The sequence below is a fragment of the Podarcis filfolensis genome (genome assembly GCF_964270895.1).
Source record: "Podarcis filfolensis genome assembly, chromosome: 17".
In the NCBI taxonomy this organism is placed as follows: Eukaryota; Metazoa; Chordata; class Lepidosauria; order Squamata; family Lacertidae; genus Podarcis; species Podarcis filfolensis.
Genome location: NC_139621.1, coordinates 40,728,578 through 40,753,497, shown reverse-complemented (window position 1 = coordinate 40,753,497; position 24,920 = coordinate 40,728,578). Strand labels below are relative to the sequence as shown.

General features: G+C 44.7%; 2 protein-coding genes across 7 annotated transcripts in view; both read left to right on the top strand.

The window, feature by feature from the left end:
- Positions 1–71: 71 nt before the first annotated feature.
- GTF2E1 (general transcription factor IIE subunit 1) lies at positions 72–9,672 on the top strand. Of its 2 annotated transcripts, XM_083593661.1 has the most exons (6): positions 72–220; positions 1,057–1,301; positions 2,178–2,632; positions 3,334–3,535; positions 5,724–5,965; positions 7,646–9,672. In XM_083593661.1, exons 3-6 carry the CDS (start codon positions 2,185–2,187, stop codon positions 8,074–8,076), a joined length of 1,323 nt encoding a protein of 440 aa, XP_083449787.1. In that variant the 5' UTR covers positions 72–220; positions 1,057–1,301; positions 2,178–2,184; the 3' UTR covers positions 8,077–9,672. The 2 variants fall into 2 exon arrangements, with proteins under 2 accessions (XP_083449787.1, XP_083449788.1); XM_083593662.1 differs by lacking the exon at positions 1,057–1,301 and having other exon boundaries at positions 135–220.
- Positions 9,673–19,191: 9,519 nt separating this feature from the next.
- The window catches only part of STXBP5L (syntaxin binding protein 5L), a 68,812-nt gene continuing 63,083 nt past the window's right edge, over positions 19,192–24,920 (top strand). For 3 of the 5 annotated variants that reach the window (XM_083592912.1, XM_083592911.1, XM_083592910.1), the window contains exon 1: positions 19,199–20,613. In XM_083592912.1, coding sequence (XP_083449038.1) covers positions 20,440–20,613 — 174 coding nt within the window. In that variant the 5' untranslated portion in view covers positions 19,199–20,439. Of the gene's footprint in view, positions 20,614–24,920 lie in introns of all 5 variants that reach the window. The other 2 variants (XM_083592914.1, XM_083592913.1) reach the window with 2 other exon arrangements.

Genomic DNA, 24,920 nt, shown 5'->3' with positions numbered 1-24,920 from the left:
GCCGCTCGCCCCACCCCACCCAGCTTTCGCGCTCCTCATTGGCTCTCGGAGGCGGGCGAGGTGGGAAGCTTCGCGTCACGGAGGGACCGTTGCCTTACCTTTCGCCGGCGTCGCGCGGCAGTGACGCGTCTGCGCCGGCGACGGCCTCGCTTCCCCGCTCGGTGCGGCCTGGCGGCGGCGGCAAGAACGAAGAGACTGGCTGGTCCGGGGCTCCTCGCAGGTCAGTCGAAGCGGCCCTCGGAGGGGGGGGGGGCGAATCCCCGCAAGCCTTCCCCCCCACCCTCCCGGCGCACGCTTATGACGTCCCACACACCCATTCTGCCCCCTCAGCCTCCGGGTTGCCCTTAGCAGCGGGAACATCCCTTGGTACCTTAGCCGGACAAGAGATGGGGAGGCCGGGGGGGAAACCCGGAAAAATGGGGGGGGACCAGGATTTTTCTGGGGGGGGGACGGGGGGGACTGGCTTTCCACCCAATTTTTCCGGTTTTTTCCAGGCCTTCCTATCAACCCCGGGCGGCTCTCAACAGAAGACCAGAAACACGACAAAACCTCAAACATTAAAAACTTCCCTAAACAGCTGCCAGTCTTTTTGGTGAGGTTTTCTGCTTTCTCCTCATGAAATTTAAAATCTCAAATGAAAGGTGGAGAAATAGTGAAGAGTATGCAGTAGAAGTAAATAATAAAAATTATATCAGATTCCCGTACTGTACAGTGGTACCTCGGGTTACAGACGCTTCAGGTTACAGATTCCGCTAACTCAGAAATAGTGCTTCAGGTTAAGAACTTTGCTTCAGGATGAGAACAGAAATCGTTCTCCGGCAGCGCAGCAGCAGCAGGAGGCCCCATTAGCTAAAGTGGTGCTTCAGGTTAAGAACAGGTTCAGGTTAAGAACAGACCTTCAGAATGAATTAAGTACTTAACCCGAGGTACCACTGTATCTAATTTTGTGCCTGTTCAAGTAGAAACGGAGGGATCCCCCCCCCCCGCAACTGATGAGTAAGCCCATAGAAAATAGAAAGCCCGAGTATAAACTTGTTGAACTTTATACTTTATTAGGCACTATATGAGGGGAATGGGGAAAAGATGAAGATTTATCGAAAGAAAATCAGAAGAAGATGGTTTGAAAGCCAGAGGAGTGTGGTGTGATCGACAATCCCCTGGAAGTTTGGGAAAAGGGCAGAGAAGATGATGATTTGTCCAGGAGAAGAATACCATAGTGAGAACACTTCTAATGAAAACTAGATTGAAGAGGATCAAAGAGAATTGAATAACAAGCAGGAAAGGCAGTGTAGCTAGAAGAGGTGGGTATGACTGGAAAAACTTGGTTCAGCTGAGTAATGAGGAGATGTAGCTTATGGTAAAAAAAATAAATAGATCAACTTTGTTCTCAAGTATGGAGGCAGGAAATACAGAGAGACAGATGAGATTCATATTACATGTTATTAAACTTTTTCTACAAGATTGAAAGATCTGGATGGGAGGAGTGGTCAAGGAAGGGTTGAGAAGTAGAAAACAGGACTCCAAACTAGAAATAAGTGATGGAGTAACATAGCCTTGAATATATGTAGATAACTCCATCTGCCCACAAAGCCAGTAAAACAAGATTAACTTGAATGATGTGTCTGGCAAAAGGTTGAATAGATTTAAATAATAGGCTGTTGCTTATTTAGATAATTGGGCATTGCTGGCACTACTTTGTACTAAAAGGCAATTTCAACTTAATTTGATCGCATAGCCAAATTAAGGCTGCTTACCTAGGAGGAAGTCCCACTGAACTCAGTTGGGCTGAGAAGACAACTGCAGAGTTGCATTGTAAGCCTGCAGATATTTCTGCCTTTTCATCTTAAAATCAAAAATTTCTGCAGATAAGGCAAAATTGCACCTAACTTTATCTTTGGTGGGTGGAATATTCTTGAACATCCAGCACAAAGAAGCATAATTCAAAAACACTGGCCCCATTACAGGTAGTATAATTGTTTTTGAGATTTCATTTCTTGGTACGGATTTAAAACCCATCTGTGTTGACTGGTGGTGTGTATCTACCATTTTATGGTAAACCCAGTGCAATGACAGTGGCAATACTGTTGCTAACTGGTAAGGGGAACACATAGTTGTGGTAATCAAAATTATTGGGCCACGGAGCTCATTTTTATAATTTCCTTCTATTATGTTTGCAGACTTGATATGACAGACCCAGATGTTCTCACGGAAGTCCCAGCTGCTCTGAAGCGCCTTGCCAAGTATGTAGTACGTGGCTTCTATGGCACTGAACATTCTTTGGCCCTGGACATTCTGATTCGGAATCCATGTGTGAAAGAGGAGGACATGTTGGAATTGCTGAAGTTTGACCGGAAGCAGCTCCGAGCTGTTCTCAACACTCTGAAAGGGGACAAGTTCATCAAATGCAGGATGAGAGTGGAGACAGCCTCAGATGGCAAGACCACCCGGCACAACTTCTATTTCATCAATTACCGCCTGCTGGTCAATGTTGTGAAGTATAAACTAGACCACATGAGGAGGAGGATTGAGACGGATGAAAGGGATTCCACCAACCGAGCCTCCTTCAGATGCCCAATTTGCTTTAGCACCTTCACAGATTTAGAGGCAAACCAGTTGTTTGATCCCATGACAGGTAAGGTACAAGCATTCAGTTCATAAGCAACCCAACTGGGTTGGACAAATTTTTGGTGCCTTATCTGAGCAGGCTGAAGCTAATGTGGGAACAAACCACCTAACCTGGTTAGTCCATGTGATTGATCCATCTTAACAGATATTACCCTGGCGGTGGGGATATGTGGCTCGGAAGCACAGAAGCATCTTACGGGCTTCATGCTGCCTATGTCTGGCTGAAGGAGATGAAAAAGCCTTCTGGAATTAAGTCTTAAATGCATCTTGGTGGAACGCTCTGCCTCATGAGACCAGGGCCCTGCAGGATCTGATTTCTTTCCGCAGGGCCTGTAAGACAGAGTTGTTCCGCCTGGCCTTTGGCTTGGAGCCAATTTGATTCCCTCCCTCTCTTTCTTTTTTCTTTTCCTTCTCCTCCTGCGTTGAGGCTACATTTTAACGTTTCATTATTTTAATGTTGTATTTTGATTTTGTTTTTAAGTTGTAATCATTCAACTTGTTTTTATTATTGCTTGTTAGCCGCCCTGAGCCCGGCCTTGGCTGGGGAGGGCGGGGTATAAATAAAAATTATTATTATTATCATCATTCCAATATCATTGTGCTTTTTCCTTTTGGTATTCTGAGGGAAATCTTTTTAATAATAAATTATTCTACTTAAAATGCTACTTAGTTGTATCTCTCTTACTTCATAGCAGCTTCTCTTCTTAGGACTTTTTCGCTGCACCTTTTGTGAGACTGAAGTGGAGGAAGATGAATCGGCAATGCCCAAAAAGGACGCACGGACGCTTGTGGCACGGTTTAACGAACAGATAGAACCTATCTATGCACTCCTCCGTGAGACTGAGGATGTTAACCTAGCCTACGAATTACTTGAACCTGAGCCTATGGAGATTCTCGCGCTGAAACAGAGGTGGGCTTGGGGTACTGAACCTTCTGCACCTGGTACTGGGGTGTTGATATTCAAACATCCTTTTGGTGTTGGATATGTTAGGAGTGCTCATGTGGTCCAGTCTTCCTTTGCACAACCTGTTGTGTGAAGAATCAGGATGCATTTAGTCTACAGCTAAGGGGAAAGGAGACAGACTGCTGAAGAAGTAGAACTCTGTAGTGTGGCATGTAAGGATTAGTTGCTTAGCAATATGTATTCCCAATCACTTTGTCTGTTATGACACTGGGATTACTTAAGATCCTACAGTGAGACCACAACAGTCAAATTCCTATGGGTAGCTAATTTTTTAAGCGAAGCCTTAAGTTAGGGTGGCTAACCCTTTTTTTTAGCAGCATTTATCCTTCACCAACCCTCCAGGGGAAAGTATGGCCTCCTCACACCCACACTACGTTGCACACGACCCTCACCGTTCTCAGCTGATCAGCAGATTGCTTCCTCTCTGTTCATCAGTCTGGGGACTAAGGAGTGGAGAATTCCCATTCCCCTTACGCTGCTAAACTCCACCCACCCCAGTTCTGTCTACCTTATTTGTTTAGTTATTTCTGTTTCCACCACCCATGTTGGTGAGGCCTTGGGGAGTGAAAAGAAAATGGTGGTGGTGGTGGCTGGATCAGGCCCCTAAACAAGCTTAGTCACCCTGCCCTAAGTGTTTGAAACTAGACTCTTCAGGAAAAAAGAACAACAAAAACATAACACTTGCTTTAACAATACCGCTGATATAAAGGTGTCCATAATCCAATAACTTGTTCCAAGAAGAGGTGCTAACCATTCGTCTTCTAAAGTTACAATTTTTCTCAAGATGCTTATGCCCATTTCATTTATATATAATAACTGCAAATATGTTGTTGTTGTTGTTTAGTCGTGTCTGACTCTTTGTGACCCCATGGACCAGAGCACGCCAGGCAAAGATGATACTATCCACTTGTTACAGATTACATTACTGATATATTAAATTAGGGCTTATCCCTACACATGACGCAAGACTAGGTGATAGAAGCCTGAGGTGATAAAATGGATTTTACCAGGCTTAATGTCCCACCCATGCACATGTAACAAACCCCAAACTGCCTGAAGGTTTAAGAAACAAAACCCAAATACATCAGAAGAGAGGTACTAGCCCAGACTGCTCCTTGGCTGTACCAATTTATACTCAGAGGTAAATTAGTTTAACGTATAGGAACTTACAGGAATCCTTCACCTATAGTCTGAAGTGATACTGGCTGTTATATCACCTCAGAACTCTTCCACCTCTCTCTGCTGTGTGTGTTTAGAACAGACTTTTATTTAGACAATATATGCCTACCCCTAATGGTTCCATTATCTGTCTTCATATGGTGGCGCTCCTCTTCATAATCCAACATTAATAAACATATAGTGATACTTATATCCCCCAGTTGAAATTTCCAGAAATTCCTGAAATAAAGACACTGCTGTGAAATCTGCATGGTTTATGGGATCATTCTATTTATTTAATTACATTGATTAATCCCCCCGCAAAGCAATGTTCTGAGAGCCACAAATCTAGTAAAACACCAAAATCACAGTGCAGAACTCTTATGAAACAAACAATCCACATCAGAGCAGAAGCTAAAAAAAATTTCAACCGTAATCACACCTTCTAATAACAGAGCCACAATTTTTTCCTCGTAGATTGAAAATGTAGAAAATGTAGAATGCTGTAAGTGTGATTTAACAGGTCAATTTATTTAAATGAGTGAAAATACCTGTGTTAGCAAAGTGCTGTGTTTTATGGACTGGGATGTGGATGGCGCTGTGGTCTAAACCACTGAGCCTCTTGGGCTTGCCGATCAGAAGGTCAGTGGTTCGAATCCCCACAATGGGGCATCCCAGCTCCTGCCAACCTAGCAGTTCAAAAGCACGCCCGTGCAAGTAGATAAATAGGTACCACTGTGGCGGGAAGGTAAATGGTGTTTCTGTGCACCCTGGCTTCTGTCATGGTGTCCCGTTGGGCCAGAAGCAGTTTAATCACGCTGGCTACATGACCTGGAAAGCTGTCTGTGGACAAACACTGACTCCCTTGGCCTGAAAGCGAGATGAGCACCACAACCCCATAGTCACCTTTGACTGGACATAAATGTCCAGGGGTCCTTTACCTTTTTTTTAACCTGTGTTTTATTATTGTCTACAGCAAGGAGCGGGCTGCCGGTGCTTTGGCAAACAGCAGTCTATCAAGTGGGCAGCACAGGGAAGCCTGGTCTACCAAGGGACCCTCTTATGAGGACTTGTATACCCAGAATGTCATCATCAGCATGGAGGACCAAGAGGATCTGCACCAGCCAGCTAACGAAGGGAAGCCACCTAGAGAGAGACCAGTTTGGCTGCGTGAGAGCACAGTGCAAGGGGCTTACGATCCTGATGAAGTGAAAGAAGGTAAGAAAGCTAAAAGGCACTGGTTCATGAACAGGTAACCTCAGTACTTGATTATTGAAATGCCCGTTATATGGGACTATCCTTGTGCGTGTTGGAAGCTCCACCTGGTGCAAGATGCTGCAACTAGACCCTTGATGGGAACAGACCCTCGCCAGTACATGTCAATCCTATCAATCAAATCTTTATTACGGTCATAGACCAGCACATGGAGAGTGGGGTACAATCGTTTAAAATCTGTAAAATGTTTTGGTAAAGCTAAAATTATTAAAAACAGAAGGTATATATAAAAGACCACAGTGGTACCTCGGGTTAAGTACTTAATTCGTTCCAGAGGTCTGTACTTAACCTGAAACTGTTCTTAACCTGGAGCACCACTTTAGCTAATGGAGCCTCCTGCTGCTGCCGCGCTGCCGGAGCACGATTTTTGTTCTCATCCTGAAGCAAAGTTCTTAACCTGAAGCACTATTTCTGGGTTAGCGGAGTCTGTAACCTGAAGCGTATGTAACCTGAGGTACCACTGTATAGGAATCTAAAAGAAACTAAAAGAGTCTAAAAGAAGGGTTAGGAGCATTAAACGAATGTGAAAGTGCATAAAACATTATGACTACCAATTTACAAAGCACTCTTATATGAGTGTTCATTAAATCTAGTTTCTGGTACTGGTCATCATCCGACAAATTTTGAGCGCTGCTGTGCAGAACGTGGCAACACTGTGTGTTATAGCAGGATTGGTAACTAAAAGCAGCAGGGAGGTATAGAATTGTCCTGTGAGCCCTGGATACTTATGGAGTAGTGGGGAGATGAGGCTAATACAAATGTCTGTATAACATAGGCACTGGAGAAGCACATGCTCTATTGTTTCTATTTGTCCAGAATTACAGGGGCATTGTCTCTCTGAGTAAGCAACGCCAGTACATAACCTCAGAGCTTAAAAGCTTGCACTGGCTGCCCATGCTATTGAGGCGGGTTTAATGCTCTCGTATTAATTTCCAAGTTCCTTAGCAACTTGGGTACATGATCTCTTAAGGAGCGCCTGATCCCTTATACCCCTGCCCATTCATGGAGATCTTTGGAGAAATGAGCTGAAGGGTTCAAAACTACTAGAAGCTGTGCCTTCAGTGTTGTGGGCCCAAGCCTGTGGAGCTCCCTCTCAATTGAGATTAGATAAGCAAACTCCTTACTGAACTGCAGGCATGTAACGAAGACATCCTTATTTCAGCAGGCATTTTAATGTACCCTTAGAAATTCTGAGTATTAAGCAATATATCAATATCTGAAATTTAAACAGATCTGGGAGAAATGAAGAAGTAAAAATGTGTAATTCAGAATGGAGAAGTGTGCGCTCTACATATTTGTGCATATGTGGACACACTGTCTTAGTGCTTACTCCTGGTAAAGTAGCTGCCTTCTCAGAAATGTGGTGGGAAGGTAAATGGGGTTTCTGTGCGCTCTGATTTCCGTCATGGTGTTCTGTTGCACCAGAAGCTGTTTAGTTATGCCAGCCACATGACCTGGAAAGCTGTCTGTGGACAAACGCCTGCTCCCTTGGCCTGAAAGCGAGATGAGCGCCACAACCCCATAGTCGCCTTTGACTGGAACTCATCGTCCAGGGGTCCTTTACCTTTTACCTTTGGTATCGCAGCAGTAGCATGTAAAATTGCTTCCCTTGTTTTCTTGCAGGTGGTCAAGACACAGATATGTTACAGGAAGGGGAAGAGGGTCAGACTGCCCTAGACAATAATGAGGAGGTGATGCAGGCTTTGCTCATCCACGAGAAGAAAACCCCCTCTGCCTCCGTTGCTGCCATGGGAGGTATCGCCCCACTGTCTGCCACCAATGCCAGTGACTCTGAGAGCGAGACGAGCGAATCGGATGAGGACTCCCCTCCCCACGTCGCCCCGGCTGCAACAACACTCTATGGGCTGGCAGAGGAAGATGATGATGACGAGTTTGAGGTGGTGACGGAAGACCCCACTGTCATGGTGGCGGGACGTCCGTTTTATTACAGTCAAGTAACCCAACGTCCTGAGCTGGTGGCCCAAATGACTCTGGAGGAGAAAGACCAGTACATAGCGATGGGCCAGCGGATGTTTGAGGACATGTTTGATTAGCTCTCTTCTGCTTGTGCGCAGCATTTATAGATGATAGTCACCTGGAAATTCTGGAACACAGCAAAATACTGAATTATATTCCCATACATTCTTAGTTAATGCAATTGTTCGTTAGATTTACACAGAAAATGCCACATGAGTAATCAGACAGATAAAGAGGCGGCCAGCCAAAGATGTATGAGAGTGTGAGAGCTTGCTGGGCAATCTGCATTCCCTTCCTCACATATTTGTGTGCAGAGCTACACCTTGACTGAAAGTTTCCAGATCCATTCATTTCCATGTACTTAATAATTGTTTGCTTTTGATCTGGGAAATAGGAATGCCCTTTTGGTTGCTTGTTTTTCTGTCCTGAAAGGGGGTTGTAGAAGGCATTGTATTGAGTTTCCTAGATTCTGAGTCAGTGATAGCATCTCCTCTGAAAATAATATCTAAAGATGGTTGCTTCAGAACTGCATATGATCTGCTTGTAACGTACTTAATGCTCTGCATACTTAATATATGGGTATTTTTTATTTCTTACACCCAGACAAGCAGGATATATATTTTGTTCCCCATGTACCATTTTCTTATAGATCCTATCGTTTCTAAAATCGATCTATAGCTGCAGAGAACATATGTACAATCATGTTAATTAATGGATAGTAAGCCACCACAGTGGTTGAAATAGCTTTTTGGAGAAAAAGGCACACTGGAGACAAGTAGACATTTTGGTTATTGCTGACTCGGAAGAAGTTGTCACAGCCTCAAAGAGCATGGTGAATTTTACAGTCTTGTAAAACTTGTCATTTTTGAAATTTATTTTCCAGGTCAGTGATTTTATTTCTTTGCTAACATGGGCGGATTCCTGGCTTTTCATGCAATCACTTCGCCTGCAGTGCTATAATTTTCAAATGAGTGGACTTGACTTCAAAATGTAAATTACCTTCAGTTCAGCCCCTACCTCCAGAAGTGCTCTTATACTTCCCATTGTATGTCATAATCTAAAGAAGGGCCAAAACTGTCAAAACATATTTTTCCCCATGCTGGATAGTCCATGTTGAATGAAAAACACTCTTCTCCATTCTTGGACTCTGCCCAAAAAAGTGATTTTGCCTAAGTTAAGACTCGGGCTGGGGATATTTTAATTTGGCACAAACCCAAAAGGTTTTCTCGATTTGGAATGATTATGCAGAACTTTGTTGTGTGTCAGTATTTAGCACAGAACAGTCTATTTTATATATCCAGCAGTGCCTACACAAGCAAAGCCGATCTTGTAATGTTTTCCGTTTTAAAAACATTTACAGCTTTTAAAAATCATTGTTTTTCTTATTTGGCATTATAGTAGAGCAGAGTGGTAAAAGGACTGTGTATTTTAAAACTTTAGCATCTGCCACACATGCTGTTTTAATTTACTGAAATGGTACATGTTATCGGTCCCTTAAAATGTAAAACCGTTGTATACTGACCCTCTATGTTTTGTTAGTCTGTGAAGTTTCTCTTAAGATTTTATCTTTGGAAATTTTGATAGGTAATAGACACACAATCTTTAAACTATGGTCTAAATTTTTATTCCCTCTTAAAATAAAAAGGCACAAACAACATGTTCCACTGAACAAATTAGAGCAGCTTGCTTTTTTCTTTTTTAGCTTAATGGGATAATACTTGTTGAAGAGTTCTTGTAATACCATGTTGCATGCAGACTTGCTAAATAACATGGCCTCGTTGCTGCTGGCTGGCTCATTTGCAGTATAGTGGGGAAATCCACCCAGATGGGTGGGGATTTATTTATTTATTTATTTATTTATTTATTTATTTATTTATTTATTTATTTATTTATTTATTTGATGGCACCATGGCCTGGCAATTGGAAACAATAGCTTGTCTACCCCACCTCTACCCCAGGTGAGGAGAAGATGACGACACGCAAAAGCCCAAGGGATCACCAAACCATGGTTTAGCATTGCAACTGCATTAAAACGCTTGCATTGCAGATGAGATCAGATCTGAAGCATAATTGTGGTATGAAGTAAGAAGTAGATTGTGAAGCTCTTTGAATGGTAAAACTATCTGTGTCTCAAGGATGTTTTAGACAAGGAATGTCTTCAGTATGTGGATCCATGAAGAAACAAATATTTCCAACTGCCTTTATTCCTCCACATTTCCAATCCTTTCTTAGATTGGATTATATGACACTCAGTACCATGGAATTCCATCCAAGATGAGTTTTCAGAATGGTCCTGCCTTCCTTAGGGAAGTAGTTAGTTACAGTTCTTTTAACCTGCATGTCCAATGGGATTTACTCAAGTTTGTGTGCATGGGTCATAACCCAAGAGCCTATAGATGTTTACTGAGAGATAATTGGGTTCACTCCCAACATATAGTGCACATAGAATTGCAGACTAATACTGCAGATAAGTAAAGCATGTTGTTACAGACTGGTTGCATTTATGAGTCTTGACATTCTAATTTTAACTAATTTCTTTTGGGCATCTGGTGTCCCAAAGGCCCAGGCAGGGTAAGTTATAATCTAAAAATGAATAATTAAAATGTTTCCAGCAGTCAGACTTCCTTGACTATGTCTGAGCTGGGTTTCAAGGAGACTAAGAGAAAAAAATGCTTCGCTGGTTCTCGGAAATCTAGTTCTATAACACAGGAAGCTGTTTTGTCTGGAAATGTCAAGTTCTTCTGCCCTGTTTTAAAAATCTCTTCTCAGGAACCAAGCCCACCCACACATATGTTTTGCTTTCTGAAATATGATTCATGCTGCTCTTGGATAGGCTTCATCGTGTTGCCTTCATGCGGTGACAGCAATCTGTGCACTGCTACCAAGTTTGCTGTAGCATTCGTACAATAGGCTATTGTTGGGTGGAGTGGTAGGGAGGTAACACTCAGGATTGTGGCAATATATAACAGATGCTGACATGCAGGTGCTGCTGTACTCGAGTTTCTCTTCGCCACCCCCTCCTCACTACTTGAGTAAGGTAATGAAGTATAATACCAGCACAAACTCCTCATCGTGAACCTTAAAGCTCTCATCATCATCATTTTTTATTTGTATGCCACCTTTCTACAGTTAAAAAAACAATGCTCAAGGAAGCTTACAGCATAACAAGATTTACATAATTACAAAAGTCATAAACAATAAATAGGTAAAGGTAAAGGGACCCCTGACCGTTAGGTCCAATCGTGGCCGACTCTAGGGTTGCAGCGCTCATCTCGCTTTATTGGCTGAGGGAGCCGGCATACAGCTTCCGGGTCATGTGGCCAGCATGACTAAGCTGCTTCTGGCGAGTCAGAGCAGCGCACGGAAACGCCGTTTACCTTCCCGACGGAGCGGTACCTAGTTATCTACTTGCACTTTGATGTGCTTTCGAACTGCTAGGTTGGCAGGAGCTGGGACCGAGCAACGGGAGCTCACCCCGTCGTGGGGATTCGAACTGCCAACCTTCTGATCGGCAAGTCCTAGGCTCTGTGGTTTAACCCACAGCGCCACCCGCGTCCCTTTTAAACAATAAACCACATCAAAAAAATAGACAACCAAACGGGAAACAATTTCCACATAAATCAAAATCTAAAACTAAGAATACAGTGGTACCTCGGGTTAAGTACTTAATTCGTTCCGGAGGTCCATTCTTAACCTGAAACTGTTCTTAACCTGAAGCACCACTTTAGCTAATGGGCCCTCCAGCTCCTGCAAAATTTCTGTTCTCATCCTGAAGCAAAGTTCTTAACCCGAGGTACTATTTCTGGGTTAGTGGGGTCTGTAACCTGAAGCGTATGTAACCTGAGGTACCACTGTACAGCATGAATATCACAGTTTAAAATGACATAGGTAAAATATAGCAGCAATTTAAACAAAACAAAATGGAGCTCTCTCTGCCCAGCAGCAGCAGCAGCGACAGCAGTCCTTTATAGAGCCCACCAGGCCCCGCCCTGGCCAGGTGGTAAGTGGCAGGACTGGGGCCCTCAGGCGCTGAGCAGGGGAGTCCTCCTGGGTGGTCATGCCCTTGGCTCATGCCTACTCGCGTGTAGGCCGAGTTCCTGACAGGCCCACCCTATCTTTCATAGGTTTTCCTGAACATTTATGCCCCACTTTTCCATCTGAAATGTTACTACAGTGGTACCTTGGTTCTTGAATGTAATCCATTCTGGAAGTCCGTTTGACTTCCGAAACATTCAAAAACCAAGGCGCTGCTTCCGATTGGCTGCAGGAGCTTCCTGCACTCAAGCGGAATCCGCGTTGGATGTTTGGCTTCCAAAAAACGTTTGCAAATCGGAACACTTACTTCCGGGTTTGTGGCGTTCGGGAGCCAATGTGTTCGTCAATTAAGCCCTTCCGAGAACCAAGGTTCCACTGAATCGCTATTTAATGCATTATCTGCTTAGCGCAGGGCAGTCTGGGAGAATTACAATCCAGCTGAGAAAAGACAACATTGTTAAAATAACCCAACCGCCATCTAATTTAAACACCATCTAATTTTAGCATAAAATATTATCTTCCGTAAGGGAGTAAGGAAACCTGTTCAGCAACCCAACGCTGCACTAACCTAAAGCCTTGAATTAGCTGGACCAAATGTTCAGTTTTAATCTGGCACCTAAAATACGTCAGTGTCAGCAACAGACATGCGCCACTCATCATAATGAGCGTGGACATTCCACCAGCCTTTTCCAACCTGGTACCTTCTGTGTTGATTGGGGATACCTGGAGTTCACTTCAAAATATCTAGAGGGCATTGGCGAAGGCTGCCTTATTCTGACTCCCGGTGATCCCTCTATAACCCAGTCACTGGCAGCATTTCTGCATCACCCCAGGTAAGTCTTTTCACAATCTGACACCTGAAGCTGGAGGCAAGAGCTTGCTGTCCTTTTAGCTAGAGCGACTAGGGACAGAATCCGATACAGTGGTACCTTGGTTTTCAAACTTCATCCGTTCCGGAAGTCCAAAGCATTCCAAAACCAAAGCGCGCTTTCCCATAGAAAGTAATGCAAAATGGATTAATCCGTTCCAGACTTTGAAAAACAACCCCTAAGACAGCAATTTAACATGAATTTTACTATCTAACGAGACCAGTGATCCATAAAACGAAAGCAATAAACAATGTACTGCAGTCACACAATCAGTAGCTGAACTGGGTTCCACACAGTCACAAAAACAGAACAAAAAAAGCCGCAAAAACAAAAACACAAACAGCAAAAACAGACAGACCTCAGCGTAATGCTGAAAACAGAAGTGTGGCACTCAACACGGAAGCATAACACTAAAAACGGAGTGCGTTGGGCTTCCGAAAACATTCATAAACCGGAACACTTCCGGGTTTGCAGTGTTTGGGTTCCAAGTTGTTTGAGTACCAAGGCATTTGAGAGCCAAGGTACCCCTGTATTTTGCATGGTTTCATTTGAATAATTAGGTATTCTTCAGAGTCCAAGGGGAGGGTGGAAATTTGTTTTGGCACTGAGTTCCAACTCACCTGGCAGCCCAGTAATCAAAGAGCTGTCTTCTCCAGGAGAGTGGGTGGGGATCTTCTATGCCATAGAATAGGTGGCATAAAAATTGTTTGCTAAGGAACCTGAGCTAGGGAATCTTGAAGAGGGTTCTCAAATTTGTGTAGAAGGAACATAGATCACTCACGATGTTCAGTAAATTGCAATTTTTCAATAATCCCCATTTTCTTTGTGGACTCACTGGAATCAGGGGAGGGGGTTGAGGTGGATTTTCTTATCCGGTATGGACATGTGGGCTTGGCACACCTCTAGGAGTAAGTCTTGACACTTGGAGAATGGCATCTTCAACATCTGGGCTGGGAGAACTTGTTCAACAGCCAAAAGTGGAAGTGAAAGGGGAGAGCTGGGAGAGATTTCCAACTGGCTTGTGGCAGACCATTGCAGAGAGGGATTCCAGTCTGTGGGCGTGAAGGAGACTTGAAACATTCAAGGTAGAAGGCTTTGTAATGAGGGAAAGCTAAGCACTGTGTCTGGGGCATGCATAGTTTTATTCGTAGAGCTTGTAGTGGAAAGATGGCAAATACACCCAGCAGCTTGAAAGTGTAAAAAGTCTGTCCTGTTTTGTAGGAAACTCTTAAGGTTTTATTACTGCTTGAAAAAGACTATCTTAGAGCATTTTTAATCAACTTTAGGGGAACTGCTGTGGCCTAATTTTGTAACAGGGGCTTTCTTGGCATATAAGTGTGTCGCAACTGCAGCATTATTCAGAATCTGTTATGAAACTTTAGATTTGCCTCTATATTTGGCATTCCATTCCCCCTTTCTTGTTGCTTTCTTGATGCAAAGCAATTATCATGATAACAGCAAAGAATATGTGAGGCAGGGGCTAGATTCCAGCAAATAAATTAGGATGAAAGACTCAAACAGTTCTCTGCACATCTGTGCAGGCACTTAATTATTTAAGATGGATAATGAGAAGGGGGGAAACACCTATCTCCTTTTTCTATTTAAACTAATGTAGCAGTCTCTGAGCAGGGCGGATTGGCAAATGCAAAGCACAGAAGGGGTCTTGAAAAATGAGAATGGAAGCAGTAGGCAAATGCCTCACCCACAGCTTCAAGCTGTTCATAGAATTTTCATAGATTTTTAAGACCAGGACAAATTGTTTAATTAGCTAGACTGATTTTCAGAATTTTATTTATGCAGAAGACTCAACTGGCATTTCTTGAAGGAGGTCCAGAAAGTATGCTTGAATTAGAGGATTTTCTTCACAGCAGGGATGGGAAACCAATTAAGATAGGTCCGAATTTGGCCCAGTCGTCCCGCCCACCAGAATATACCCACCTGCTTCATACTGCTGACATATTTATTTTGATTATTTAATCAATTTATATTCAGCCCTTCTTCTGAAAGGAGCACAGAGCAGCAAACAAGAGACTTAACGTCTTAAAAATAATTCCAGTACAGATGCAGATCTTAACTTATTGGAAGAGGATCTTGAGTAGGCACCAAAGAGAGAATTCAAAAGTGTAGGTGCCTCAACACTAAAAGCCAGATTCATGTGGGACAGATAAGGATGTGGCTGCAAAGGAACAATCACAGAATCATAGAACTGGAAGGGACCAGTTCTAGTCATCTGGTCCAACACCATACAATGCGGGAATCTTTTGCCAAGAGCTTAAAGTGAGTTGGTGTTGGTTCCTTTGCATGTGGGGCTTGCAGCTTGCATATCCATGGAACCATATTCATGGAAGACAACCTTACTTGGCTACAAGCAATTGCCAAAGAAGAAGATATGGAAGAGGCACTGCTGAGAAATAAGCAAAAGAAGTATCTCCCTAAGAATTCCTTTGAGAGCAGCTAGGAGAGCGCTGATCCAGCAGATGTAAGATACATAGACTTCAGTATCTCCAATACCAGGGGCCCATCCCACTTTTCTGTTTAGTATTACTCACTTTTCTATTGCATTTGTTGTTGTTGTTTAGTTGTTTAGTCGTGTCCGACTCTTCATGACCCCCTGGACCAGAGCACACCAGGCACTCCTGTCTTCCACTGCCTCCCTCAGTTTGGTCAAACTCATGCTGGTATCTTTGAGAACACTGTCCCACCATCTCGTCCTCTGTCGTCCCCTTCTCCTTGTGCCCTCCATCTTTCCCAACATCAGGGTCTTTTCCAGGGAGTCTTCTCTTCTCACGAGGTGGTAAAAGTATTGGAGCCTCAGCTTCAGGATCTGTCCTTCCAGTGAGCACTCAGGGCTGATTACCTTCAGAATGGAGAGGTTGGATCTTCTTGCAGTCCATGGGATTCTCAAGAGTCTCCTCCAGCACCAGAATTCAAAAGCATCAATTCTTCAGCGATCAGCCTTCTTTATGGTCCAGCTCTCGCTTCCATACATCACTCCTGGGAAAACCAGAGCTTTAACTATAGGGACCTTTGTCGGCAAGGTGGTGTCTCTGCTTTTGAAGATGCTGTCTAGGTTTGTCATTTGCATTACTCAGTTGTATACCTAAAAAAGTGAAGTGTGAATGTGACAGTGTGTTTGCAAACACCCACTGGAAATAATCAAATCATTGGGCGTTCTAAGGCAAGCCACCAACTGCAATATGGCGACAATGGTAATCTTAATGGGCAGAGCATCAAACTCTCCTCATCTCAGGGGAGTTGGTTCAAGCCCCACATTGGGCAAAAGATTCCTGCATTGCAGGGGGTGGACTAGACGACCCTCGGGGTCCCTTCCAACTCTACAATTATATGAATATTCAGTAAGTGCATCGTATATGATGGTAACAGCACCACCATCACAACAGGAAGTCCAGAAAAGCTGCACCTGGAGCTGGATTGGGTGGCTCCTGCGGACCAATCAGACTGCTGCATTCTGGATCCTATTGGTCTAGGACCAATCAGACTGCCGCATTCTGGATCCTATTGTTCCAGGACCAATCAGACTGCCGCATCCTGGATCCTATTATTCCAGGACCAATCAGACTGCTGCATTCTGGATCCTATTGTTCCAGGACCAATCAGACTGCCGCATTCTGGATCTTATTGTTCCAGGACCAATCAGACTGCCGCATTCTGGATCCTATTGTTCCAGGACCAATCAGACTGCCGCATTCTGGATCCTATTGTTCCAGGACCAATCAGACTGCCGCATTCTGGATCTTATTGTTCCAGGACCAATCAGACTGCCGCATTGTGGATCCTATTGTTCCAGGACCAATCAGACTGCCGCATTCTGGATCCTATTGTTCCAGGACCAATCAGACTGCCGCATTCTGGATCCTATTGTTCCAGGACCAATCAGACTGCCGCATTCTGGATCCTATTGTTCCAGGACCAATCAGACTGCCGCATTCTGGATCTTATTGTTCCAGGACCAATCAGACTGCCGCATTCTGGATCCTATTGTTCCAGGACCAATCAGACTGCCGCATTCTGGATCCTATTGTTCCAGGACCAATCAGACTGCCGCATTCTGGATCCTATTGTTCCAGGACCAATCAGACTGCCGCATTCTGGATCCTATTGTTCCAGGACCAATCAGACTGCCGCATTCTGGATCTTATTGTTCCAGGACCAATCAGACTGCTGCATCCTGGATCCTATTGTTCCAGGACCAATCAGACTGCTGCATCCTGGATCCTATTGTTCCAGGACCAATCAGACTGCCGCATCCTGGATCGTACTGTTCCAGGACCAATCAGACTGCCGCATTCTGGATCGTACTGTTCCAGGACCAATCAGACTGCCGCATTCTGGATCCTATTGTTCCAGGACCAATCAGACTGCCGCATTCTGGATCCTATTGTTCCAGGACCAATCAGACTGCCGCATTCTGGATCCTATTGTTCCAGGACCAATCAGACTGCCGCATTCTGGATCCTATTGTTCCAGGACCAATCAGACTGCCGCATTCTGGATCCTATTGTTCCAGGACCAATCAGACTGCCGCATTCTGGATCTTATTGTTCCAGGACCAATCAGACTGCCGCATTCTGGATCCTATTGTTCCAGGACCAATCAGACTGCCGCATTCTGGATCTTATTGTTCCAGGACCAATCAGACTGCCGCATTCTGGATCCTATTGTTCCAGGACCAATCAGACTGCCGCATTCTGGATCCTATTGTTCCAGGACCAATCAGACTGCCGCATTCTGGATCCTATTGTTCCAGGACCAATCAGACTGCCGCATTCTGGATCCTATTGTTCCAGGACCAATCAGACTGCCGCATTCTGGATCTTATTGTTCCAGGACCAATCAGACTGCTGCATCCTGGATCCTATTGTTCCAGGACCAATCAGACTGCCGCATCCTGGATCCTATTGTTCCAGGACCAATCAGACTGCCGCATCCTGGATCGTACTGTTCCAGGACCAATCAGACTGCTGCATTCTGGATCGTACTGTTCCAGGACCAATCAGACTGCCGCATTCTGGATCCTATTGTTCCAGGACCAATCAGACTGCCGCATTCTGGATCCTATTGTTCCAGGACCAATCAGACTGCCGCATTCTGGATCCTATTGTTCCAGGACCAATCAGACTGCCGCATTCTGGATCCTATTGTTCCAGGACCAATCAGACTGCTGCATCCTGGATCCTATTGTTCCAGGACCAATCAGACTGCCGCATCCTGGATCGTACTGTTCCAGGACCAATCAGACTGCTGCATTCTGGATCGTACTGTTCCAGGACCAATCAGACTGCCGCATTCTGGATCCTATTGTTCCAGGACCAATCAGACTGCCGCATTCTGGATCCTATTGTTCCAGGACCAATCAGACTGCCGCATTCTGGATCCTATTGTTCCAGGACCAATCAGACTGCCGCATTCTGGATCCTATTGTTCCAGGACCAATCAGACTGCCGCATTCTGGATCTTATTGTTCCAGGACCAATCAGACTGCTGCATCCTGGATCCTATTGTTCCAGGACCAATCAGACTGCTGCATCCTGGATCCTATTGTTCCAGGACCAATCAGACTGCCGCATCCTGGATCGTACTGTTCCAGGACCAATCAGACTGCTGCATTCTGGATCGTACTGTTCCAGGACCAATCAGACTGCCGCATTCTGGATCCTATTGTTCCAGGACCAATCAGACTGCCGCATTCTGGATCCTATTGTTCCAGGACCAATCAGACTGCCGCATTCTGGATCCTATTGTTCCAGGACCAATCAGACTGCCGCATTCTGGATCCTATTGTTCCAGGACCAATCAGACTGCTGCATCCTGGATCCTATTGTTCCAGGACCAATCAGACTGCCGCATCCTGGATCGTACTGTTCCAGGACCAATCAGACTGCTGCATTCTGGATCGTACTGTTCCAGGACCAATCAGACTGCCGCATTCTGGATCCTCTTCACCTCAGTACATAACAGGCGGTATATAAATGCATTAAATGATAATCAAAAGCCGGCTCTTTTTCTCCGGCGCCTCCCTGAGGCGACCAGGCCGCGCGCGCGCCCCCGCGCCTCCCTCCCTCCTCCGGCCTCCATCTCCCCTCCCTCCCTCCCTCCCTCCCGGCGCCGCAGCGCTTTGCCGCCTCCGCAGATCTCCCCGGATTGGTCGGCGCTCCGGGTTTGTTTGGGGTCGCTTTCCCCCGCCTTGCGATTGGCTCCCTCAAATTTACGGCCTGGCTCTCCGGCCTATCAGAACCTCCCGAGGGCGGCTCTCATTGGGCCTCTGGCCTCCCTCCGCCGGGCGAGGCGCAATTGCCGGCCTGGCTGGCTGCGGGCGCGCCGCTCCGCCCTCCCTTCCCGGCCGGGTCCAGGCCCAGCCTCCGCCGCCGGGGCTCCAGCACCTCGGAGAGCGGCTGCAGGCCAGGGAGCCGCGGCGCGCAGGGCCCGGCGAGGGAGGACCGCGCCGCCGCCGCCGCCGCCTCACAGCTCCCCTCACAGGCTGCGGGACCGGCCATTGCAGCTGTCCCGGCGCCAGCCTTGCAGTCTGGGCCGGAGGGCTCGGCGGGGCGCGCTTCCCCCTCCGTCGTCCCAGGCGCGGGGCCCGCGGAGACCTCCTCGACGGCCGGCCAACAAGTTCCCGCTCGGCCTCTCCTCGCTCGGCGACCCGCTTCTCCCTTGGGGGCCCCATTCGGACGCTCTCGCTCCCCTCACAGTTATTCTTCTTCTTATTATTATTATGGGCGGCTCCGTCGGGATGAGCCCGCCGCCTTCGGCTTCCCGGAGCCCGGCAGCGCCTTTGGCCGGCGTCGCGGGTCGGGCTTGAGGAGGCGAGCGAGACCCGTCGGGGAGAGATCCCCCTCCAGGTTGCCCGGGCGGGAGAACCGCCAGAAGCGCTATTTGGATGTCCCGGAAGCGGCCCGCCGAGGGCCAGTGGATTCCTCACCCGACAAGATCCCGAATGCGAAGGTTGGCGGGGAAGATCGCGAAGGAGCCGCAGTTGCTGTAGGTGGCAGGATCTGGTCTTTCAAACATACGCAGACGGGAGAGAGAGGAGCGCCGAGGTCCAGATCCAGCCATCTGGGGCTTTGGAACACCAATTAATATGGAAATCTATTTTTCCACAAGAGGGGATGAATGTCAACATGTCAGTGAGTTCACAGGCCATTAGGGCAGTTTGAATGCTGGCTTGAATTCTGATGGATAGTCTTTTTTAATAGAGATATACACCTACACACAATGTGGATTCTTTACAAACGGCTTCCTGTGAGTCGCTATAATCCACCTCTTCCGAATTCCTCACGCTGAATTGGTGGGATTCTGCTCTCCCAGCCCTTTTTAAGAGTTTTGATAAAACGGAGTCTTTATATACTTCCATCAGTAAAACACCATACTGATCAAATTCAAAAGACCGTTTTGCTGCATCACTGAAACATTTGAAAGGCACTTTGTTTTGCTTTCCGCTTTGGGGTTGCTAAATGTGATCCTCACCAAGGCAAGCGGTTCTTTCTCCTTTCTAAGGTGACTTTCTTCTTCAAAATGAAGAAATTTAATTTCCACAAAGTTTTGGATGGTTTAACTTCATCCCCGGGTGGAAGCAGCGGCAGTGGCCCTGGGCCTGGCAGTGGTCCTGTGCACCCAGGAGGAACTGCAGGGACTCCCAGAGAGGAAATCCAGGAGACTCTCACTTCAGACTATTTTCAGTTAAGCAAGGTAAGAACAGCGCGTGGGGTTTTTTAAGCACAAGAACCAGTCTGGAGTGCTACAGTATATTAACATTAAAAGCCAAGTCAAAGTGCCTAAAGGATGAAGTGGAACAACATCTATTACTTTTTAACTACTGTTACATTCGAAGTTGGATCCCAATTATTTTTTCTTCCTGGTCAGAGTAAGTAAAAATGTCAGCATCATGAAGGGTCCTTATAGGACTTGGTCTCAGACATATATAGCAGATCATACTTTTGTATGACTGGGGGCTGTAGTCAGATCGAACTATGACTTAAAAGTGTTTGCAAGTGCTCATCACAAATACTTGTTTATCATATTTATCATTTTTTAAAATTCTGTGAACACTGGGAGCATTCTCTGAACATTCTGTATGAAATATATTCACTTTTGGCCTAATTTTAAGCAGGGATCAGCTAGAAGGCTTCATTTTTAAATTATCTTGGGTACAGGCCTTTTCATTTTGTAGGAGCATTACTGATACATTAATTATAGACTGTGTCTTTGTATTCTGTCTATGTTTTCATAATAGTTGTTTTGCTTCTTGTATAGTGAAGTCAATATTAGAAACCCAGCACCTATAATTGGCAACTTTAATAATGGAAAATAGTTGGGATCCATGTTAGAGTTGCTGACATGCAATCTGAATTATGTGGGAGTTTTATCTGAAAAGGGAAAGCAGATTTGATTTTTAAAAAAATGTTATCCAGCATTCAAATATTTTAATTTTTTTGATACAGGGTGAGAAGTTATTTTTTGTTCTGTGTTAATCATAGTTTTTGTAGTAATTTAGTGGTAAGATGGGGAAAGCAAAATGGAATGATGTCCTTTATGAGCATGTTTAGAAAAATAAATAAATGTATATATTGTCCTTTTTCAATTTAGGATTTTTAGTTACTGTTAAGTGAATAAAATTGAATTCTTTATAACTGAGGTTTTCTTCACAGTATCAAAAGCATGTAAATGGGTACAAAATGTAACCATGCAAACACATTTGTTGTGCATTAGATGTTTCAGTAATGTGAACATTTGAAATAGGGTAAAGATGAAGTACTCACTTCATCATATTTTTCAGATTTAGTATCTAGAATTGCCGTTAGCCTCATAGAGAAAAGTATCTCTTATTTCATTTGTTCTTGGGGATATTTGCATTAGCCTTACAGAAACAATGATTAATGGTGTTTTGGCCCTTTTGGATCAATTGATTTGTCAGCTGCCCTGAATTAAGTGTTTGCCCTTAATTGCACCATGGTAAAAGCTGGCTTAATTGGCTACTTCAATAGAACTAATATTTTTCGCCACATGGACTTTACATTAATGTGGAAAAGAAACTGAAGACATCCAACAGTTATATTGCATTACCAGTACAGGCCTTCTTTACTGAGTGACAAAGACACACACATTTTTAAAGGTGTCTAAAGAGTAATCAGCTCCCTAATATCAAATTCACATGATTCTTACATAAGAGATCAGAGGCCCTTTAATGGTACTTCATCCCACATTGCTTGCAAAGCCACAAAATCAGTAGAGACTAGGTAGTCTGCATTGGTGAATTTTGATTTTTGAGCAGGAGAGGACCCCCATGGGGAAAAGCAGGTGTGTTTTGGTAAACATATTGGTGTAAATTTGTGAGCTTTTCCCTGCCCCCTCTCCCTAAGTCCCTCATCCAAGACTTCAGTGAAGAAATGAATTGTGGCATATCTGTGGCATATTATCAAATTTGCAGATGTTATCATCCCTATTCTCAGGGGTTTATTTTTCCAGCCGGAACGTACTGGAACTCAGTTCTGGCACCTCTCAGGTAGCCACCATTACCGTTATCAGAGAACAAGGGAGGAGCTCATGGTGAGTTCTGGCACCTCTTTTTCTAGAAAAATGCACTTCTTATGCTTAAATATTTCCCTATGAAAACCTGGACATTCTGCTGATTATCATCTACAAGACAAGGTTTTTTATGTCAAGTAGGTAAGACAGTAGATAAGCTAAGTTAACTTTGCAAATTCTTGTTTTTCAATATATATTTTCCCTAAAAGACTTAGTGGGGTGGGGTGGGGGGAGCTGACTCAGTCCTTCCAATTCATTGTGATACGGCTTCAGCGACAGCTTGAGTTCAAAGGTGGTAATAATTTTGACTTAAGTGATAGTGCATATATATGTACTAAAGAAGATGTTGTCCAAAACAATATCTTCCAATCCCTGCCATAAGATGTGTAGTTTAGTACCTGTCCCTGCTAAATGCTGTCCTTATTTTGTTCCTGTTTTGGTTTTGGGTTATTGGGGAAGCATTTTCAACATTTTGTTAGTGTGCCCTAATATATAGTGGAGCAATGGCCTCTGACTTTTGCAGAGCCATGACATACATTTAATCTCAAATGGCTCTATTGTGTGTTATCATATATGCTATCTGCCCCATGCTCCCTTTGAGTAGGGACTGTCTTGGCATATATGAAGTTGAAACAGCCTCCTGAGTTGAAATTAGCTGCCACAGTTATCAACACCCTTGATGATCTCCATAAATGTCTAAGAGGCAAGACTGGGTGTGGGGGAAAGGATAATTAATGAAATAGATTTAAGCCACAGAGGCTGTGTGGTGAATTTTGTTATCATTATCATTATTCTTTATTAAATTTGTATACCGTCCTTCATGGTTTTGGAAGGGGTGGAGCAGGTGGAAGGTGGAAAGCTAATGAGAGATGGAGAATGAAATGGAAAGGTGAGAGAGCTTTTCTTCCTTCTGCTATGTCCAAAACACAGGGTTGGAGGGACGTGTAAGGATCTTTACCTTCAGGGTAAATCCCTAAAAGAAAGTAAAAAAAGAGGAGACTTTCCTAAGCTGTGGCAAACCTCTATTAAGAGTCCATTGGAGGGGAGAGTGCAAAAAAAAGAAAAACTCAGTTCCAGACTTAAGTGAGTCTATGGTTATGACAGCAAGACTGTGGTTATCATAGGGGTCCAAGCTCTAGGCAGAATGTAAAATTTTAAAATGAAAATCAATCTGTGTGTTGTATTGTATTTTATTATTGTGTTGTTTTTGAACTCGTCCAGACAACCTGTTTATTGAACATCCATTCTGATTTGCTTTTGCAAAGCTTATGGTTATATTTTGTCCGCTCTCAGTAATGGCTCCCTTGGTAGGACTGCAGTTTTAAACCTCACAGTTTTCCTTACTACAGGACTTGTACAGCACTTATCTAAGAAAGTGTGACGTTACATGTGTCTCCTCACTAAACGCAAACAAGCACCTATGTACAGGGGAAGAGCTTTCATATAAAAGGGTCCAAGTATGGTTTTCGGAGGGACGCGGGTGGCGCTGTGGGTTAAACCACAGAGCCTAGGGCTTGCCGATCAGAAGGTTGGCAGTTTGAATCCCCGCAACGGAGTGAGCTCCCATTGTTTGGTCCCAGCTCCTGCCAACCTAGCAGTTTGAAAGTACGTCAAAGTGCAAGTACATAAATAGGTACTGCTCCGGCGGGAAGGTAAGCGGCGTTTCCCTGCGCTGCTCTGGTTCTCCAGAAGTGGCTTAGTCCTGCTGGCCACATGACCTGGAAGCTGTACACCGGCTCCCTTGGCCAGTAAAGCGAGATGAGCGCCACAACCCCAGAGTCATCCACGACTGGACCTAAAGGTCAGGGGTCCCTTGACCTTTACCTTATGGTTTTCAGACAAGATTGACTTCATACCTCTTACTTAGAAATTAAGCCATGTTACACGCCATAAATTTTTGAATTTGTGTATTGTTTACAGGAACACCTACACATCCATTGCAAAAAAAGCTAAGGAAACACACAAAAACTTTAAAAATGTGAGGACGCTTGCTTTGAGTTGCAGTGATTCCAGGGCCATCCTCTAGCATATTGGGTTATTTTGGGTCCTTAAAAACATTAAACTTATTGTTCCTTTCTGGTAATGGGGAGGCTCACAGTGCACCTGCAGCTGAATTTTGCTGGGTAGACTTTAGGGATGGGACATATCTGGAAGAGCTGCCAACACTGGTTTAGGTGTCTGTGAAGTCACCATCAAATAATTCTGATAGGGGAACAGGTCATGGTGCTCCAAAGGTGCTTGTCATCACAAGGAAACTCTGGAGCCATCGTGGAGGATCTGGCCCATAAGGTTCATGCTTCAGGGCAGCTCCCTCCCCCTGTAGTGCCCAGAGCAGCTGCACCAGCCCTGCAGCTGCAGTTACTAGAAGAGACGGCCATCCTTTCCTAGTTAAGATTTATTTGTTTGTCCTGGGAAAATTGTCAGGGCTGAGTCACAGAGTTGAAGATTCCCATTCTGCATTAAGCAGCTCT